The following is a 22,198-nucleotide window of genomic DNA, read 5'->3' on the forward strand; positions in this document are numbered from 1 at the left end:
ATGGAGACTGTGCCCTAGAACAGAGTGTCTTAGACATCAGTGTGCACGTGAATCCCTTGAGAATCTGGTTTAAAAGCAGATTCTGATTCATCCATTCTGGGGCCAGCATCCCACATTTCTAACAAGTTCCCGGTGACGCTGATTCTGTGGGTCCTCAGACTACGGGAGAGTAACAAGACCTCTTAGACATTCACAAGCCATTTGAGATGGAGGGGCCATGGGGCACGCCTGGCCCTCGCTGGGGGGCGGGCAGGTTGGAGATGGGCAGTCCTTCTCTAGATTGAAATATTTCCTCTGTAAATGAAGGGCATATCTGCCGAGATCTCGCTCCTAGTTACCCCTTTGCACAAAGCAATATCTGGAAAAACGGTCGTGAGATTCTATGAAAACCCAGAGGAAGGGGCCTCTGTAGGCTTGTATGTGACTTTATTTTTTTAACACCAGCATATATGTTTGTCCAGTTTGTTAAGCCCTGAGTGTGTGTAATTTCATTGATAGAATTTGTGTTTTGCTGCCAAGTAATAAGACTCCTTTGAAGTGTGTTGTACAAAATTGTTCTCATTACCCAAGCCATATTTTGTCTTTTTAGTTGATAAATGGTAAATCTCAAAATTTGTTCTTGATCCACAAATTATGTCCCGGTCCTAGGTTCCAAAGTTCGAAAAGATTCACATTCTTTCCTACTTGTGGAAGGTGTATTTCAAGTTTGGGAACATAAAATGGGGCCGAGCTTACAGGCGACCTATGTTTTTTTTCAAAACTGTGGGTTCGGACTGGCAACAAGAATCAACACTAAGACCTGAACTTTCGCACAGGAGAAATCTAATCCTGGCAACAAACATCTGTTCCCTTTACTGTGCATTTGTGGCTCTTTAATAGGAATGTTTCTGCAACAGCTGTAGCCTTTTTAATATCCTAAATGGAATCTCTGTGGCCATTAGAGTAATTACCTCCAAGTTTGAGTCATCCGACCTGAGGATTCTCTGATTAAATTCGGTATGAATTATGGAAAACCAATGACCATTCCCAAGGGAGGATTCCATTGTGTTCACTGGAAAGTCCTTTCCCAGTCTTTGGGGCCTGTGGTCGGTGTTCCAGCATTCAGCTTTTCCCGTGTGGGTAAATACTGCCACGTTTTCATGGGGTGAAACTCCAAGTGGAGTTTCCCCCGTGGACTTTGAACACAGGTTGTTTTGTTGCTTGGTTTTTAACTTTGTTTCAAGCTAAACTTTAAAAGGGATGAATGTGCATCCCATTTAAAGGTTCTAAACACACACACTTGTAAAAATGTTTAATGGTTTTAACTTACCAAGAGATGATCATTGTAGTTTCTAGTTTCAGAATACTTATTTGAGATTTCTATGGCTATGTTGATTGTTTTTCATGGAGATAGTGATTGCCTAGTGGAATAGGCAGGAAAACTGGAGAAGTGAGACCAGCCAGATAAGGAAAAGATTTGTTTCTGTCTTAGCAGTTCCCAGATCTCACTCACTTAATGGACCGAGGATCACTGCCAGGGAAACAAGAGAAAACCGCTGTGATAGCAAACTTAAACTCGCCTGCATGCAAGGGCAGAGAAGGCCAGGCTCAACAAAAGGGCAAATTAATAGGCAAGTGCTCAGGAAAAGAAAACCAAAACCACACAGCAATGGAAAGCAGCCTATCTGAACAAAGAGGCTAATTTTGCAAGACTTTGCCTACAAGACGATATTTCTGAGGACGCGTTTCAGGTAAACAGACAAAGGCTGAACAAGGGCTTCAGCAATCTTGTTTATAAAATTTCAGGAGTGGAGCAGCTGATGAGTAAGCCCTGACTGGGATGTTTGAGCACATTACCCCCGCCTCAGTATTTCTTTCATTCATTCATTCATTCATTCATTCATTCTGTACGTACATCAATGCAGTGTTAATAAAAGCTTTTCTTTCTAAATTTTCAAATAAAATGTCATTATTTGTTTCTCAAACCCCAGCGCCCAGTTTCTTTAGAGACCTCTGCTCCAGATCTTGAAATAGCCACAGACACATAGCGCTTGGAAAGGGGAGGAAATAAAGGAAGAGAAGTTTGGGGGAAAGTGTGTAGGGGCCATAGGAAAGGACACTTAGCTGAGCCACAGGAAAACAGAACAAGCACAGAGGGGAGAAGGATGCTCCCACTGGGCTGTGGAGGAGAGGGATGGAGATGGGGAGAGCCACCCATTCAGTTCAGTTTCAGTCCAGGCAAAGAGCATTCAGTGGACCAGACCCCAGTGCTGTGTGCTGGGCAAGCAGCTAAACAAGCCATGGTCCCAGCTGTTAAGGAACTCACAAATGTAACGGGGAACTAATAATTATTGTGCATTGTGTAACCCATCCTAAACAGAAACACAGGAGTCAGTTAACTCGCCTCCACCCTTATTTCCTCACTGGTTTAAATGACAGACACAATACCTATTTCTTGATATTGCTATGCATATAAATGAGATAATGTATGAAAAACACTTAGGAGGTTACCTGGCACACAGTAGGTGCTCAGTGAACAGTAATTTGTATTTATGGAGCCCAGTCTAGTAACCTGGCATATAGTAAGTGCTCAGTACATTTTATCAGTGTAACCAAACTCAGGTCTAGCTGCTGCCAGCTCGAAAATCAGTACTCAAGAGGCAAGGGTTGGTAGAAACAGAAAATGTTGCTTTTAATCACAAAGCCAGCAATCTGGGGAGAAGGTGGACTTGTATCCCAAAACCAACTCCAAAGATACTACTTGGCCATGAAAATTTTTAAAGGGAAAAGGGGAAGTAATCTCAGTTAATCATTGAGGTAGGAGGTCAGACTCGTAGGCTCCCACTGCCAAGTTCAGGCTTGTCATCTCGTGATCTTTCTTTAGATGCTGTTCGTTCTTGAGGTGACTGAGGGGAAGCTGGGGAAGAGATCTGGTGGTCTGTTAATTACTTATTCTTCAGTTCTACTTCTTTGATCTAAAGAAAGAACCAACAGGTTAAGCAGCGTATTGTGTGATCCAAAGATTTGAAAAGTGTGCTTGGGCCAGAGATGAGTAGAGCATGGGGCGCCTGGTTTAAGGTTGGTGACAGTATAAAGGTGACAAGACAAAAGGGACCTCCTGCAGAGAGCTCCTTCCCGCAAAGTGCTCTTTCCTGCCCAAAGCTGCTTACACCAGCATTATTACTATTATTATGCATGTAAATACCTTGTACACAATAATATACATGGTTTCCTTCCTTCCTTATTCTCCCTAGCCACAAGTCATTTAGAAGCCAGGGGCCTGGAAGGCCCTATCCTCAGCTGTGACCCATTCCCTCTTGTGCCTTACAATGGTCAGAGCATTTCATTCCATTTTGCAGGTTTAAATTGTAGAGAATATCAAGGTAGTCTCTGGTCCCAACCTCCAGGGCTAGCCAAGTCTTTATATTGGGAATACGAATATATATCAGTGAGATCTCAGAAACAGTACACGATTGCATGTTTTTAGAACAAACAACGAATGTGTTTCAAAAGGAGAGGAACTCACCACAGGCTGGCATAGTAAGAGAGGCTGTGTGGACACTGTCCACCCTGCCCTGGAAGCTTCCTAGGGTCTGTGTAATCCCGCCCACCGGGAACGGTGGCTTTGATCTCCATAATCATTAGTAGGAAAATAGGAAGGGAGCCCTGCCAGCACTTGCATTTCTGCTCAAAGCTAGGCCTCGTACGTATGTTGCTTTATGTCACCTTCACACCCACCCCGTGAGGTATTTTCACCCCAGGTTACTCAGCAAAGTTGTGTCACCTTCCCTGACAGTTCTTGAAAGTAGTAATAGTGAATATCCTTTAAAAATAGTCAACAATTTGATTTTTGTCTAATTCAGAGAACTCTCCATTTCTTGCCCAAATATTCCAAATTTACAAGTCCCGTGGCTTCCTCTGGGGAAGCGCCACCCGCCAAGGCCTTCATAAATGGAAGTAAATGGTGCCCAAGGCCGTACAGCTTCAGGTCACTCTTGAAGATTCCCAGGCCGGGTAAAGAACGCCACCTGGGCAGACCCAAAGGCACCAGGAGACAAGCCCGCAGCCCATCCTCTGGTGGCCGGCCCACCCCCCTCCCAGATGCTACTAGACCAGGGGTGCTGTGCCGGGTCAGGGGGCCTGAGAGGACGGCCCTGAGACTCACCGGCCACACAGCGGCACGTCTGTGGAGCTCGGCCGCACACGCGGCCTGGGAAGCAAACAGTGGGCTACACCTGTGGCTTGGGCAGAGCACTCATGGGGTACAAACGCCAAAGTAAAAGCAGCGAGATCACCCAGCCTGGCAGTGGGAGGAGCAGAGTCACCCGGCCGCCCTTTCTGTCTTCTCTGAGCACAGAGCACCCCGCAGCCTGTGCCCCAGCATCTGTCCCTGGCGGGGCCGCCTTCGCTGCTCACGCTGAGCGGTCTGCCTGACTCGTCTCGCACAGAACACATTACTGTTCTGTGGGTAGAAATTCCTCGATAGATAAGAGTCTGTGTGTGCTCTGTTTCGGCTTCAGGGGTTTTCTGACCTGCCTAGATTACATTCAGTTATTTCCAAATAACATTTATTGAGGTCCTGTCATGTTAAGACACTGTGCTTAGAGCTGTGGGATTTGAGAGATGGATAAGTTTACTAGGGTCCAGTAAAGGAGGAAGAAGGTGGGGATGCCACTGACACACAAGGAGGCCGTGATAAGGTCTTGCCCTTGCAGAGGAGGCAGGACAAACAGGACAGATATTCCAGAGACAGGTCCAGTTTTCTCAAAGTCACACAGCTAATAAGTGGCAGAGCCAGAATCTGAACCTTGACTAGCTGAGCCCATAGTCTTATCCACTATCCTGTCCTGCCTCTAAAAGAGCAGAAGAGCTTTCATTTTCACCTGCAGTAATACCGTTGGTGATAGAAAATCGCACTGAATTGGTTTTAATAGTAACGAATCCACCTTGTGACTAACCAGTGGCTTCTGGATAAGAAAATAGGCAGAGTCTGTGCTTAGGTAGCAATTTTCTCTTTGCAATTATCAGATTGTTAGGGAACAAGAAATATTAATTGTTATTCATTGACATTGTGCTAGGCGATGTAAGTGTACCCACAAAAGAAAAAGAGAAAATTATACATGTATATAAATGGTTATATCACGAGGTACAAAGTAGCATGCAGAGGAAGGGAGATACTTTTTGGAACTATGGAAGTTTGAGGGTGGATGGATTGGTTCAAGAACAGCTTAAACAATGAGCCAGGTCTCGAAAGGTGAATAGGGATCAAACCTGTGTCCTCACTATTAGGTTGCTTGACCCACCAAGCCAAGCAAGCCGGGTATGAGATAGTCAGGAGCCTGAACGGAAATGCCTACTTCGCCAAAACGTCTCTCGCACCTGCCTTGCACGGTCATCAGACATCCAGCTTTAGGCAGTCATTCCTGGGCTACGGTCCTACACTCTTCAAGCATCTCTTTAAATCACAACTTCTGCTGAGAGGGGTGACTCATCCCAGGTTCCAAGCCTTTAAGCTAGTGGTGTGAAGTCATTTGTCAAACTTCTTTCTTCTGGAGATGTTCTTTGAGAATCACGTTTAGAAAAGACTTGAGTTTGGAGGATGGGGCAAAGGAAAGAGATCATTTGAGTGTGTGAGTAAAGAGTGGACATTTACCGTTTACAATGTGCCGTGCACTGTTCCGAGACCTTTTTATGTACCAACTTATTTAATCATCACAGCAATAGAATGTTCCCATGTTGCAGGTGAGGAAACTAAAGTACAGAGAAGAGAAGTGACTTGCCCAAGGTCACTAAGAGATCTTTGAGTAGGGGATTCTCCCACAGTGGTGACTGAGCACCCAGAGGACTGCATGAGAATAGCAAGGACTTGGGAGGAGGGAGAGACGATCAAAAGGGGGTCAAAAGGAAGTGGGAGGTCATCAAAAACAACCTCACCTACACACACGTTCTGTTGAGAACCAGATGGTGATGGTAGCGGTGTTGATGATGGTCATGGTGTTGAGAGTAAACGTAAGGTACCCATATCCACTGAACATAGAATATCTTATTAGGAAAAGTAACACATTGTTTTATTAATAGTATTTTTTCCCTTTGGATAGAAAGAGATACATATGGTCATGTACACAATATAGATTAGGTGGTTACAGCACTGTGTACACCTGAAGAGCACTTAATTACTAAATACATACATCATTTCATTTGAGCCTTAGAAAAATCCCAGGAGCAATATTATATTGCCCTTTTGCAAATGGAAAATCTGAGACTTAGGGACGGGAAGTGATCTTCCAAGATTAGACCCATCAACCACTCCACCGAAGGGTTGGGACGCCGATCTTCCAGCCCCCTCCCTGCCTCCCTCCACCAAGGTTTTTCATTTTCAGTTACCTTCCTGGAGAAATGCAACCCTGAGAGGTTCTGCATCAGGGGAAATCTAACCTTCTTGTAAAAGGGGGAGGCAGTTGGATCCTCGTGGGTTTCTTGGTACAAGAGGGGGTGGTTGTATAAGGTTCGGGAAGGGGGCAGTCCAGGCATAGGGAAGAGCTTCTGCAAAGACCCTGTGGTGGGAATGAGCTTCCCAGGTTTGAAGCCCACATGTCCAGAGGACAGAGAACAGGGGGCAGAGCCACGGGAGTGGGGGCTCAATCAAGCAGTAGAACACTGTGTACTTCCGGGATGTTCGTGGAGGTGAATCAAAGTGTCTCGCTCTATACCTGGCCCATAGTAAATGCTCAGCCAAATACGAGTCTCCTGTTCTACGTGACTCCACAAATAAAAGTCAGTTGCTGTGTCTGAGAATCGCACAAGGCTGAACGTACGGGTTGGAGTCAAAAATTTAAGCGGAAATCAGAGACCTCATACTTAGTGGCCTGATGCTCTACGATGATAGTTCTACACACTCACTGGGTTGGCAAAGCATATCATATATACATCCGCTGAACACAGGATATGGTTCGGGGGTCTCAGTGCCTCATACTGATGGCCTTTTAATGCAAACTCCACAATCGTAATTGGGGCCATGAAACCCCAGCCTAACTCAGCAGACCCTTCCTGAGCACTTTGTCATAATTCCATTGCCTTTGCCTTAGCACTTTTCTAAGGTGTAAGCTTGCTTTCATGTCCTGAAATACTTGCATATTTTCATACAATTCTCCTTTTTTGATGGACAGGTTTATTTTCCATTATCTTTAACGAAATTTCCAGAGATAGGACGTAGGCAGTTCTGTTCATAGGATTTATGTTTGTTTCTTTTTGCAAAAGAAGCCTTTGGGTCAATGCTGGGTCATTCGAGCCACTAGAATTATGGTCATCTAACACAGATGCAATCATTCAAATCTAGACGCCCTCGAGACACACAGGTCAATGTGTGTCTAGTTATTTTAGTAGCAGTTCACATGCCCCTGTCTAGTTCTTTCCTTTGATTCTACTTATTTATTAATCTGCATCATAACTGACAAATTAATTGTCGATGTCTAGACTATGAAATATTAAAAGCCATCTGTTAACTGGGGTCCATTAAAGAATTCATTCTTCATGCGAATAATAAGATATGGTCATTTCCAGAATCTCCCTTTTTAAAAAAAAATGTATTTCTACTACTGTGCATGTTTGTGTCCCAGATATTCCTCAGAACAACAGGCTTTTTGACTGAACATTTATTTACTCACATCCATACCTACAATCTACAAGATAACTCCAGTTAACATCTGACTTTCAATGCTTCAAGCAGTAGATCCCAAAACAATTGATGAATGTTTTAATTATCATGCGAATTTAGTCCAGGGCGCGTAAAACCTTCCAGTCTGAGAAGGGAACTGCACCCTTATCTGATATCTGCCAATAATTTGTTTTCTTACCTTAGATTTTCTTAACCCTGTGGATCTCAAACTCTACTGGGTATCAGAACCATCTGTAGAACTTGGTAAATATACAAATGCCCAGGCCCCATCCTATTTCAATAAGCCTGGTCTCCTGCCATCTTTTTTTTTTTTTTTTTTTTTGCGGTACGCGGGCCTCTCACTGTTGTGGCCTCCCCCGTTGTGGAGCACAGGCTCTGGACGCACAGGCTCAGCGGCCATGGCTCACGGGCCCAGCCGCTCCGCGGCATGTGGGATCTTCCTGGACCGGGGCACGAACCCGTGTCCCCTGCATCGGCAGGCGGACTCTCAACCACTGTGCCACCAGGGAAGCCCCCTCCTGCCATCTTTAATAGCGCCTCACATGACTGATATTTACCAAAATTTGAGATTCACGGATGTAGTCTTTTGAGATTTTAATCCTTCTAAAAAGAAATATCTCATTGGTTTGAGGTTTGGGGGAAGCAAAGGATACAGAAATAGCAGGAAATCCCTGAAAACCATCATTGCCAAGCAAACATGGAAACAACACAGTTCAAAATGTATGTAAGTTTTTTTCACATTGAAACTCTACAAACATTTGGTATAATAAAACCTTGTTAGCTCGATATTATAAGAAATTAAACCCTAGCAATCTTACTGGCGAGGCACAAATTGGTCTCCAGCTGCCTTTTCTGATAGATTTTGATGAGATTGAAGGAGAGCCATATACCTACCAGGAGGGAATGAGCTTTGTCACACCAAAGAGAAGAGGTTTTTGCAAATTCACATCCCACCTAGGTTTTAAATTTTTTGCCCTTTTCTGAAATTCTTTAGGGGGTATGAAGTTGCATGCAGCATATCCATTATCAAGCTAAGGAGGTTCTGTTATAGAGGGTTTTTTCCCTTTTTCTTTCTTCCTTTTTTTTTTTTTTTTCTCTTTTTCTTCTTTTAAATCTGAAGGAAAACGTTCAGGGCTTCTAAACACTAAAGAGAAAATTTTGGCGTAGGCCAGTGTTCCGTCTAGTGCCAAACTTACAGTGGAATTCAAATGCATATAGTAAGGAATTTACTCAGACTGGCTATCCTAATAATCTTTCACTTTGCTCTATTCAACTGTCTTAAAATTTCCCGTTTCAGACAGCTATGTTACTTGATGAAAACAATGTTAAAACTTTTTGTCTCTGCTTTAATATTAAATAACCTAAATTTTTGTTTATAAAATTGGAGCATTGAAATCTCAACCAATCCATTAATAAATAAATAAATAACACAGTTCACAGCATCCTCGGCAGGCAGAATTGAAGGAGCCTGGAATCGTGTCTCATCCCTCCTTGGGAATGGAATAGGAATCATATATGCCCTTCTCTTCTTGGGAAAATAATCAAGAATCCTCCTTAAGTAAATCCCTCAAGTTTTCCCGTGACCCAACCAGGGCTTCTTAGGCCCAGATGTGCCGGCAGTGCCCCAACAATAAACCTGCCAGTTAAGCAACAGAATATCATTATCATGAATGTAATTACAGACAGCAATTACGAGCTCGTAAACGCCTCTCACGAATGGAGCCCTTTTCCCAAACCACCTCGGACTCTTTTCTTAGGAAAATGGAAGGCAATCCTATCCCCTGCCTCCCCGCAAAAATAACCTCACTTGCTTAGAAGAAATTCCTGCTCTTGCTGGCCCAGGGGACGTGCTGAGCAAACTTTAATGGGCTGTGTTTAGGGAGGAATGTCCCCTTGGGTGGGGTCCCTTCCATCATCTCTCATCCACGCATGTTGACTAGCTCCCTTCACTAGGGAGCAGTGACTACCCAGTTTGGCTGTATTTCTTAATTTCTGTGCAGGTAGGGGAATTAATACCACATTTTAAGAATTTCTGCAGAAAAATCAAATGTTGGAGGTGCTACAAAAAACTATGATAACTTTAACATTACTTGAAGTGGAGCATTAGGGACTTCCCTGGTGGCGCAGTGGTTAAGAATCCGCCTGCCAATTCAGGAAGCCCTGGTCTGGGAAGATCCCACATGCCGCGGAGCAACTAAGCCCGTGCGCCACAACTACTGAGCCTGCGCTCTAGAGCCCGTGAGCCACAACTACTGAGCCTGTGCTCTAGAGCCCGCATGCCACAACTACTGAAGCCCATGCACCTAGAGCCCGTGCTCCGCAACAAGGGAAGTCACCACAATGAGAAGCCCACGCACCGCAACGAAGAGTAGCCCCCGCTCGCCGTCACAACTAGAGAAAGCCTGCACGCAGCAATGAAGACCCAACACAACCAAAAATAAATTTAAAAAAATAAAAATAAAATGGAGCATTACACGGTGCAATTTCCCAAGGAATTAGAGTCCGTGACAATTGAGTAGACATCATAGAAACATGCATGGGTGAGAAGGCTTTTCACTTCTGTAAAAACGAAATGAAACTCTTTTTGCAAAGTTAACCCTTGCATTCAGTGGCTTTATATTTAGCTCATGAAAAACTTTTTTTTTTTTTTTTTGGCCACACCGCGTGGCATGTGGAATCTTAGTTCCCGCACCTGGAATCGAACCCTTGCCCCCTGCAGTGGAAGCACGTAGTCTTAACCACTGGACTGCCAGGGAAGTCCTAGCTCATGAAAACCTCAAACCCTCATGGATACTGGGTCCTTGAAAGGATTCCACACAGATACGTTTCATCTGAAATGCCATACAATCTCCCAAGATCCTAAGCTATTTTTTTCTTTTCATGGAAAGTGAGACTAAGTGCCTGTAATTGCAACAGGAGCTGGCACGCTGGAGTCCAGACCTTTTGGATTTACCATGCATTGAATAACGCCCTAGAAACTGAGGAGAAAGAACCCAGGTCTAGTTCACTCCCCTCCCGCACAGCCCTTTGCGTAGAGTGAATTTTCAGGGCTCTTCTCTGAATAAGAGCAAATATTACATCCAAAAGTGTTGTACGATTTTGTTTAAAGGGGATCATTGGTTACTGGCCAAGTTAGGGTATTTCATGCTGCAGTATTTCCATTGACTGTGACAGAGAAATCATGTGTCGATTATTGCTATCTTGCTCTAGTTGTTCACAGTCTTCTCCTGTACTAGAAATAAAGTGGATGGGTATCGGGGTTTCCACACAGTAACCCCAAGACCAGGAAAGGTAAATGCAACTTCCAAAAGGGGCTGAGAACAGATGACACCTTTAGAGAAACCACCCCTAACCAACATCTCTGAAGGCATCTAGTAGCTTTACAAAGGGGGCTTGTGAAAAGTGAAAGCGTGTTTGTTTAACCCTTGCATTAAGTAATTTAAAATTCATTTTAAGTGTCTGAACAGCAGCTTTAAATTCCCAGTACTATGCACAGACCAGGATGGACTTGTCTCTCTGACATGGATATTCACGGTCCTTTGGCCCTTTCAGCATAAAAGAAATTCACTTATCGATTAGTCTTTCCATCACTGTCTATAATCACTTTAAAAGTAGAACTCTATATTTTTTTCTCATTTTGACAGACAGTAGCCTACGAATTTCTGGAAATATGGGTGACCAGATGGATTATGTTTTTTAATGTGACTGCATCTACAAATTATATAGATTAGCATACTCCTTTTTACTCTCTACTTTATAGCTGTATTCAGTAAGATAGTCAAGGAGGTAAAATTGGCCACCAGCGAAGGTTAGTGTGAGAACGTTTTCATTATATTGTTCTATTGTTCCCCATTCTCTAGAGGGAGACCTTCAAGTCCCTATAAATTGGATAGAGAAAACAGCATCGTATACATAAACCATAACTGCCTGTATCTCAACGCAAGAGACATGTGGCTTTTCATTCTATCATTAGGGCTCTTAATTTACCCCACAAATAAAGCACGATCTGCTCGGTTCATCTGATCTCCTCGCCTGTTTGGGACAACATTGAAACCATCGACACAGTTTCTCTTGGAAGAGCCAGCCCTTTGTGTCAGGCTGTCGGGAGTGGAAGGTGACAGGGAGAACAGAGTTGTCACTCTCACGTAGCCACGTGGCACGTCCCTCTTAAGCAACGGGGTGCCCCTCAGGTCAGCCTGTGATAACACCCAAGTCAAATAAGGCCGAATCCTGGACGTTTTATGTCCTGAGGCTCTGAAAAGTGTCCACGGCCAGCCCTGACCCTCGAGACCTCAAATGGTCATCTAAGCAGTGACATAAATTGGTGTCCACTTGCTCCTGGGCCATCGCTGTTGGGAGCAGGGCTGGCGAAAGGGCAGCCTTCCCACGGAGGAGCTGACATCTTTGTAGGCAGTAAAATCGGGGGAATGTGTTGATTACTCCGACAGGCAATCCAGCGCCGGTGGCTCCATGCCCGAGGCTGACACCCTCTGCATCTTATGACCACTGTCAAGGGGAGGGGTGTGCGAATGCTGTCAGCCCCAAAGAACCGAGGAAGCACTTGCCTTCCAAACCTCTCCATCTCAGCCCCGTCCTGACAATGCCAAAGCTCGTCATCTCGTGTTTTTCAACCCTCCAGAAAATGGCCTTCCAGCCTGGGACAAGCCGAAGCCTTGTCCCCACGGCAAGCAGGAGTGGAAGCTTGTGGGAATGTCTGAAGCCTGCCTGCACAGGAAGAGCCCCCCAGAGAGGCGCAGCGCATTGAAGAATGAACAGTCGCCCCGGCATCTCATCCAGGCCACCTGGACCAGCTCCATATTCCATCTGGACCACGACGATGTGAACGATCAGAGCGTCCCTAACGCCCAGACCTTCCAAACGGAAGAGAAGAAATGTAAAGGTAACCAGATTTTTATTAGACCCCAGTTGCCGCAAGGAAAAGAATTTTCTCTTAAGTGTGTGCTCTGTTTCCACTGAGTCCACGTATGGTGTCCATGTGTTTTCCCCAGCTGCTCTCTTCCAGAGTTTCTTTATCCCCATATCTTCTGGGAAGCATAAAATAAGTGGGTTCCAAAGGAAAGCAGTTAATTTCAGTTTCATGTTGGGGCACTTGGGGAGAAGACATTTTTCTTTCTCTAATTAGCAGGAGGGTTGTTAGTTTTGGCTTCACTTCTGTTTTCGAAGCTAAGTAGAAACAGACATTGATATCGTTACATAACTACTTGCTTTGAAGCGTGTGTGTGTGTGTGTGTGTGTGTGTGTGTGTGTGTGTGTGTGTGTACATGACTTTTCCCAATTGTGCCAGGAGCTAATGGGATCTCAAAGTCTACCTTTAACCTAAATAGACAATTCATGTTCAAGAGAGAGGTTTGAAGTTGTTTTCTTTTACTCATTAAGTCCTGTGTCATCATCCTGAAAGGCGAGATTATGGTGTTAGGGGGTTGTCACCTCATAAAAAGATGTTAAACTGGCCTAAGTTTCTGATTGCATTAGATTTAACTGGTCTTTACCTCGGTCGCCTCCACCCTGACAGATGTCTTTGTGTTGATCGCTTTATGGTCTTAGGGCTTCCCAAAATCTTTGCTTCTTAAATCAGTTTGTGTCTTTAAATGTCCAAGTTCATGTGACCTCCCACTCTTTTTCAATTCAGCATTTTTAAAAATAAGGTCTTTTTCCATTTTCTTTAAGGACTTTGACTCATGATCAAGTTATTTTTTTATGGAAGTGTAGTTGATTTACAATGTTGTGTTAGCATGATAAAGTTTTAAATGGTGTATCTGAAAATCTGCCAATCACATACCAAGATATATTAATGAAAGTTTGTAAAGACTCTTATATATGAGCCATGAAGGACTTTTGCAAAGTGTTCTAACTTGAACATAAAACATGATCATATTCATCCCTCTCAAAAAACTGCTGGTCCTTTAACTTTTCTGAAAACACTTCAGAAGCTCCTTGGAACCACCAGTGGACCTGTGAAGTTGGGTGTGTGGATTGTGTCAGATGAAAATAGGATTATCTAAACAAATGATAAAATAGTGGTATGAGCTCTGATTTCAGTACAGTCAAAACCACACATGTTCTCTTGGGGAAGATTTGTGTTTGAACTGTCTCTCATCTTTTATTATTTAGGAGATTTGAGAAATTCAAAGGGATATTTAGAAAAAGAGCAAAATAGGTTTTTCCAAAAAAGTCAGGATAGAGAACAGGTGTCTCTGTGTGTATGTGCACACTTGTTTGAAATGCAATTGAGAGTTAGTCTTAGAACTTGTAACCAGGTTGTATCTTCAGATTTTAGAAGCTGGCGTCAACACCACATCAGGTTCACAGTGAAATGCCTTGGTTTACAGGAAACGGCAGTGTCCTCGTGACCTAAGGACCTCACAAACTGAATGTGACTTATTCCTAATTGGTACCCATATTCATTCATTCATTCATTCATGGGTCCATCTCCATCATTTGTGAGAAATCTTGGCCTCGGATGTGTAGAGTTTGCGACGCCGTCCAGTTTCCAGTTTGTTGGTAACCCTTAAAAGCAAAAGGAAAGAGTTTCTATTTGGATCCAAGACCCTAAGTGTTGTAAATACAGTGATTAAGATCACAGGTTTTTGAGTCTGCCATATTTGGGCTAGAATCTCAGCCTTTCCACCTTCTGTCCTTGAGCAAACCTATGTGATTGTTGATAGAATTGAAGATAATGGATTTAAGCGCTTTAGCACAATATCTCCCATAGTGCTCTCTAAGCAGCAGCTTCATTCTTGCTGTGACCGTTATGATCAGCTCTGCATCATTAAATCACATAAATGCCTTGGGCTGCGCTGAGTGCCCGGTGAGGGATGAAGAAGGAGACCAGGACAGGTGGGTGTGGGGTGCAGCGTGACGTCGCAGGGGGTTTAGATTTGACCATCCGTTTCGCATCCATTCAGCTCTCTTTTGCTGCAAGGTGGAGAACTGTTGACTAGGAAAATATACTTAAATTAGTAAATGAAAGGCCTTCCTCCAGACTCTAGTTTTAAAAGGAACGCAACTAAGGTAAACGCTCCCGTAGTTTCCAGAGCAACAGCCAGGGTTCACACTGGCATGGACGTGAAGCAACGCCTTGGTTCAGCGTGAAGATGCTGAGGAAGCCTACTGTCATGGGCAAAACCGTAAACGGAATTTCACTCGTTCCCAATGGACACCGGTATTTGATGAGGTGGTGGTGAGACCAGGGAAACAACTGGAGTGGTTGCTTTTCTTTTCTGAGTTGGGTCCTCTCCATCTCCTCGGCTGGCCAGCCACCTCCTCACAGGATCTGTGAGAAGAGCTCTATTTTGACATCCATCCAGGTTGGGCATTGAGTTCCTGGCTCTCTCTGTCTAGCCTGCAAGCGTGCTTGGTATCTCTTTCCTGGGCTACCATTCCCTGCCTGCGTCCCGTCTGTGTTTATTAAGTGCCTACTATGTGCAGGAGATTGTCCTTCATATCCTTGAAGAAATAGCAGCAGGGCCAAAAATCCATCCAAGTACCCCCATTTCAAGGACTCCAAATGGAATTGATGAGAACCAAATGACCCTTAAAGATACAGAAAGAATCTGCAGTGAAGGAGCCATAAGAACACATGGGCTGTTTGAAGTTCTGCAAAAGCCCATCTGCCAAATCAGTGATCTAGCCAGTCTAGACCAATGTGCCTCTGAGTGTGTGTGTGTGTGTTTTTTAATTAATTTTTATTGGAGTCTAGTTGCTTTACAATGTTGTGTTAGCTTCCACTGTACAGCACAATGGTTTGTGGTTGGGTACCCGTCTGCAAACTATTACTTCCTACCCGGTTCTACTGATGCAAGTACAGAAACCGAGAAGAAGCTTTAGAAACAGTCATAGCCAAATAGCATCGCCACTGGCGTTCAAAGGCATGATCAGTGGATCCATCTCACTGAACAGGGTAGAGTCTGGTTGGATATTGTCAGACTCACTTGGTCGGTCACGCAGGGCTCTGTATAAAAATCTGGTGCAGCAGAACCAAGGGTTGGGCCATCGTGGACGGGATATTTTGTAAATTATTCGAGATTTACTGATTTATGCTTTGCAGTATTCTTTTACTTTTCTTTTCTTTTTTTAAATTTATTTTTGCCTGTGTTGGGTCTTCATTGCTGCGTGCAGGCTTTCTCTAGCTGTGGCGAGCGGGGCCTTGTTGTGGAGCAGGGGCTCTAGGTATGTGGGCTTCAGTAGTTGTGGCACGTGGGCTCAGTAGTTGTGGCTCGCGGGCTCAGTAGTTGCAGCTCGTGGGCTCTAGAGCGCAGGCTCAGTAGCTGTGGCGAACGGACTTAGTTGCTCCGCGGCATGTGGGATCTTCCCGGACCAGGGCTCGAACCCGTGTCCCTTGCATTGGCAGCCAGATTCTTAACCGCCACGCCCCCAAGGAAGTCCCTTTGTAGTATTCTCCCTTTGTAGTATTCTTAATGTTTTCTCCCTTTGTAGTATTCTTAATGTTTTTCTCTAGGCTTATTTTTGGTAGGTACTGAATGCCTTCTTTTTCATTTTGATCTGAATACTGCTTTTATTTTAATCTGCGTGTACGTGTGCTCCTATGTGCTACAACCATTGTAAGGAAATTAATTGGTAACACATTTAAATGAAATGAGAGCCCTGGAGCCCTGACATTCTGCTGCATATCCCACAATTCAAATCTGCTCTAGTGCCAGAGGCTATTTCCAGCCAGAAGCAAGTGACCCTGTTCCCCTCCCCCAGCCACACTGCTGCCTTAGAGTTTTTGTCACACTGTGAGCTAATTGCTCAACGGTGAGGACCACACCCTGCTCCCCGCCCACCTCCTCCCTTCCCAGAGTCTGAGATGATGCTCCCAGCTCTCCAACCAGTGGCACTAGCAGCACCTGGACCTCTTAGAAATGCAGAATCTCGGGCCCCAGACTACTGAGCTGGAAGCTCTGGAAAGGGGCCCAGGAATCTGTATTTTAACCAGCCCTCTGAGCATTTCTTAAGACTTGAGCATCAGGAAGTGCCTGAGAATATGGACAAGCTCTTAGTACCAGTAAAGGAAAGTGTCTGCCACCTAGTGGACACTCGGGGAATGTGCATTTTAATTCCTTTCCTTGAGCGCACCTTGGGGAGCCACCTGAGTCTCTCCATTCTTGATGGGTCCTCCCTTTAGGCCTGGCTTCTTTTAATTGCCACCCGGGTGTTCTGCTCAATCACTCTGCCCAGTAACATCCCTCTGGGACTTGAACCCTTCTGAGAGTCCCACTCTGTTTGGCTGGAGCCCAGCTCTTCCTCCAAGGTCTTACAAGGCTTCTCCCCTCAGCCCTCTCACACCCTCCCGAGCTTCTCTCTGGGAACCACAGGTCCCACCAGCCCCACAAGGATGGGTCCTGGACAGATGCACGCACCCCTGTAGCTGGATCTTGTCAGCCCTGCTGAACCCAGACAGTCAGACCTCCAGCCTGGATGTTTGCCCTTGATGTCAATCAGGGACTTTGAAACACTGGAACCTGGTGGAAGAAACAAGGCAGGGAATGACCCATTTCCAGGGTTGCATCGGAAAAAAAGATAGCAATCGGGTGAGCTCACTGAATTTTCTCTGTAGGTCCGTTCTGTGTTTAGTATCAAGAGAATTGAATCTCAGATACCCAGAAAGGCAAGAAAACATAGTCAAAATAATTTTACTAGGAAGTTACTTTCTCTCACTGTAAAGGCCCCCCATGTACGAAAAGTAAAATTTTCCCAGAAGTTCAACAAAAATGACTTTTAGCGATCGTTTGTAATTCCATCCTCCAAGGATATTAAAATCTTTATTATAGTTCAGTCTGTTTTTCTGTGCATACCTATGTCTTACAAACTTGGAATCATACTAGGCATACCATTTTTAACCAGCTGTTAAGGCTTAACAGTATATCATGAACATGTTCCCTTGTCGTTAAATATCCTCCTGAATCCTGACTTTTATTGGCTGTAGATTATCCTTGCTTATAGATATAATTTGTTAAGCCAGTCCCCAAGATGTAGACACGTTAAAGCACTTTTTAAAGCAATTTCTTATGTCCGCAAAGGGGCAGACTATGAACACAAGCTCTTCAGAAGGAGGAAAAAAGTGAACCAAATCAATGATGACCCTTTTAAATGATGTATAATCCTCACTTACCAAAATAACAGAGTGTTCTAAAAATGAGAGACGTGAAGTCAAGTTATGGTGTGCACTATAATCCTTCAAGTTAGTCACATTTTCAAACACGTGATGGCTCTCTTTGTCCTTAAGTAAAATACAAGGACATCTTCAGGTAAATGAGTGTTTTAGAAGGTCGGGGATTAAAAAGCTTTAGCCCTCCCACCAGTAGACCATCTGCTCCATCCACTTCCACCCTCCTCTCTGTCCCTTCTCCCCATCCATCAGGAAGCGTGGTTCCAGCTGAGAGCACCAGTGTGATTCACACACCTCGAGGGCATCGGGGAGCCTCAGTCACCAACATGGGAGTAGGTGCTCTCCACCAGCTTCTGGCACGTGCCAGAGAGCTCTGAGATGTGATACTTCAAAGGCAGGGAAGCGCACCCATCAGTAGCCCAGGGCAGACAGAAAGAGAAAGGCTAGAAAAGAAAGCCCAGGCCACTTCATCTGTGGAGAATCCACTCACCAACGTTGTGAGGATGACAAAACAACTCCTGGGACCTCTTGGTGTTTTCTGAAGTCTAATAAGTTATATAATGCAGAATAAGACTCACATGATTGTATAAGGATTTCTTATTGATTGCCTAGACCTTTTGCAAGGGGACCTATATCACTCACCCTTTGAGATAATCAAAACACATTATAATGTGAAAAACAAAGAAAAGGAAAGAAAGAAAAGTCATCAGCTCGACTGGAGGGGAGGGAAACTGGGAACAGCCATGTCAAAGGAAGACAAACCTCTGAAATTCAAAGCTCTGTTCCACCCAGCTGCAGTTTTCATTGAGATGCAGCGTGGAGCGGTGGGAGAGCATGGGCTTTTCGAGGCCAGTTTTGTAGCGTCTGTTACAGGAAAGCCTGGAGCCCTCTTTCTCCAGGTTTTGTTACCCTTTTGGACCTTGAAATGCATTGACGAACTAGATAAACGTAAATGAGGAAAAGCAGAACAAACCATCACATACACAGCTAGAGGAGAGGCATCAACAACCGACAAAAGAATCGATAGCAACAACCAAGGTATTTTTCAGACTCTTTAAAAAGTTGAAAAAATTAAACAAGAAACCAAGAAAAGTATGAAGGAGCTGAAATGAAATTTGCACCAGGCAGCCTGGCTCAGACATCAGAGCTCTTTACCATTCATACTTTTATAGCACAAAAGGGCGAGAGAATTCTAGGAACCCTAAGGAAGAAATCTAAAACCTTGGAGAAGATGCTGGTCTACACGAGGCAAACATGTGGGGCAGTTAGACCAGACAGGATGGAGCAGTGGGGCTCAGCACATACCTAGTTTTACAGTCTAAGGTCAAATTCTCGCACAGCCACGTACCAGCCGTTTAACCTTGGGCAAGTCACTTAGCCTGCCTGAGGCTGTTTCCTCATCTGTAAAATGGGGTCTCGCCTCTCTCCTCGAATTGTGGAAAGAAAGAAGCTTAGGTGATTTCACAGAACACCGTGAGTGCTCAATAAGTAAGAGTTATCTTCTCATCATGAAGCTTAGAAACATTATGAGAAGCAGATAGGATATTAGGGATATAGAACGCCCACGTGAGAATAACCACTAAGTTGATGCTAACAGGATTGAAGTTTTTAAAGCCAGGAATATAATGGAAGCAGGGGGAAGAGACACAACAGCCGAATCCTGTGATAATCCCAACAGGTAGTTTTCAGACGAAATCTGGGACAACGTGGGAGGTTAACTTACTGACCTTGCACTGAAGTTGGAAAGATAACCATTGGGAGAGTCAGCCATACAAAATTAGCAGAGGTGACCACTGGAATTCAAAGTCCTTCCCTTCCTGCACGGGTTGCCCTGAGTGCCTGTAATTCCATCATGGCCCTTTCTCTGTGGTCTTTCAAAATGCAAACCTCCTGGCTGGATATCTTATCAAGTCACTAGTATCTCCAAGTGGAGAATTGAGTCCGATTCCTTTCCTCCTCAACAGGATCCAGTAAAGGCAATAGAAGGAGTGGGAAAGGGAGGAGGCCATGAGAGGGCTGAGGATCACAGGGAAACGGGTGAGAGAGAGAAAATAAAGAGCAGGTCTCCCACGCAGCACTGTACAGGTTGTCAGGTTGTGCACTGTGCAGTAGGAGTGGTATTTACCACAGACATGGCGCCCTGCAAACAAACGTCACCGCCTCACTGCTGGCCAGGAGCTGGCCTGGAACACAGGATGAAAATACAAAGAGGTTCCAGTCACATTTAGACAAAGGTGTGAATGGCATACTGATCACTGGCTATCAAGATATTCCAAGACTGATGCTCACACATACACACAAATATACATATCATTTGATAAATACAGCAAATCATCACAATGTATGTTTTAAATATCTTGCAATTTTATTTGTCAATTATACCTCAGTAAAGCTGAAAAAGAAAACCATTCTGAGAATTCTCCTGTTACACAGCTGGCCTACTGCACTGAGTCTTAGGGACGTCGCTCAGCACGTCGTAGGCGCATAGGGACTGTTTAGAACAGAAGATCATGGTTTGCCTCTTGGCTCTGACACTTTCCAGTTATTGAACTATGGACAAATCCCTAATTCTCTCCAACAAATACTGTAATCAGAGGTTAGTTGGCCACAGAGAAACCACGGACATCAACCTACATTCCATCCTAAATGTCCATCCACAGAGGAATAGATAAAGAAGATGTGGTCCGTATATCCAATGGAATATTACTCAGTCATAAAAAAGAATGAAATAATGCCATGTGCAGCACCATGGATGGACCTAGAGATGATCATACTAAGTGAAGTAAGTCAGACAGACAAATATATGATATCAATCATATGTGGAATCTATTTTTTTAATGATATAAACGAACATATTTACAAAACAGAAACAGACTCACAGATTTCAAAAACAAACTTGTTACCAAAGGGGAAACGTGGTGGGGAGGGTTAAATTGGGAGTTTGGTATTAACACACACACTACTATATATAAAATAGATAACCAACAAGGCCCTACTGTATAGCACAGGGAACTCTACTCAATATTCTGTAAATGGGAAAAGAATCTGAAAAAGAATGAATATATGTATATGTATAACTGAATCACTTTGCTGTACACCTGAAACTCACACAACATTGTAAATCAACTATAATCCAATCAAATATTTTAAAATTTAAAAAATTAAAATGAAAAAAAGTAGGGAGTTCCCTGTTTGCCTAGTGGTTAGGATTCTGGGCTTTCATTGCCGTGGCCTGGATTCAATCCCTGGTTGGGGAACTAAGATCCCACAAGCCAAGCAGCACAGAAAAAAAAAAAAAAAAGTAAATAGAAATAAATACAAAATAATGGCAAAAATAAAATAAAGTATTTCTCCAATATAATAACCATATTTCCCCCTGTGGGAAAAATAGAGCAAAATACATTAAATCAGTACTGGCCCCCAAAACCTAAGCTATGATCATCATGAAAACATAGCACCAGCTCCAGGATAAATTGCAGAATCAGTCGTCTTCTGCTGCCTCTTTCAGTGTTCTTACTGAACCCTGGGCCAGCTTTCCCCAGGAACAGAGGAGGCTTCAGGTTATTCTCAGTTCTTTAGTAAGTCTAGGCTTCTTCCCCCTTCAGTTTCTGAAAACGTACCCATGTTCCATCATAAACTTCTCTTCCCGAAGGTGTTGGTGACCAGTTCTACCCTCTATCCTTACCTCTGCAGGGCAGAGGCTTTGGGTTTTGAAAACCCCGGAGAAGCAGAAAATCCATGCCAAGAGCAACCTCTGGTAGCACCATCGCAGACAAGGCAGGTCTCCTGGGGACCATTTCACCTGCACTTATCACCTGTGTGATGCTCAGGATGAGCTGTCTTTAGAGATTAGTCTTGGTTCTGGACCAGTCCAGCCTCTTTGACTTGAATTGTTCCTCTACGCACACTGCAAAGATACCAGAAATCCAGAACCAGCAGGGCTTTGGGAAAGAGAGTCGGGAATCCTCCGTGGTCCAGAGCCATCCTCCATGGCATCGGCTGAGACAGAACCATTGCCTCTGTTGAACCACTATCCTCAGGGCATTTGTCAGTATTGGCTTATACAAGAGACTTGACATCGTTCAACTTTACTGCCTCTTAAAATATAGAACTGGGGACTTCCCTGGTGGTCCAGTGGTTAAGACTTTGCCTCCCAATGCAGGGGATGGGGGTTCGATCCCTGGTGGGTGAGCTAAGATCCCACATGCCTCGAGACCAAAAAACCAAAATATAAAACAGAAGCAATAGTGTAACCAATTCAATAAAGACTTTAAAAGTGATCCACATCAAAAAAATAAATAAAATACAGAACTCTATTGCCAATATGACTACTTAACTCAATTAGCTCTACTGTGAACTCAGTCAGCGTGAGTGACAACATTGCATGTGGGCTGATGGTTTATTAGTCCAGA

The 22,198-nt window shown here is 44.1% G+C and overlaps 1 protein-coding gene across 11 annotated transcripts in view; it reads left to right on the plus strand.

Annotated features, from left to right (window-relative positions):
• Window positions 1-22,198, plus strand: part of THRB (thyroid hormone receptor beta) — a 392,336-nt gene that overhangs the window by 306,197 nt on the left and 63,941 nt on the right. For 8 of the 11 annotated variants that reach the window (XM_027086498.1, XM_027086499.1, XM_027086497.1 and 5 more), the window contains one exon: window positions 12,294-12,554. The exons of the other annotated variants lie outside the window; for them this stretch is intronic. In XM_027086498.1, the coding sequence (XP_026942299.1) occupies window positions 12,294-12,554 (261 nt within the window). The remainder of the gene's footprint in view (window positions 1-12,293; window positions 12,555-22,198) is intronic. 11 annotated transcript variants of the gene reach the window in all.

This window comes from Aethalodelphis obliquidens, unplaced genomic scaffold (assembly GCF_003676395.1).
Source record: "Aethalodelphis obliquidens isolate GAN/ISIS:26980383/991018 unplaced genomic scaffold, ASM367639v1 scaffold56, whole genome shotgun sequence".
Taxonomy (NCBI): Eukaryota; Metazoa; Chordata; class Mammalia; order Artiodactyla; family Delphinidae; genus Aethalodelphis; species Aethalodelphis obliquidens.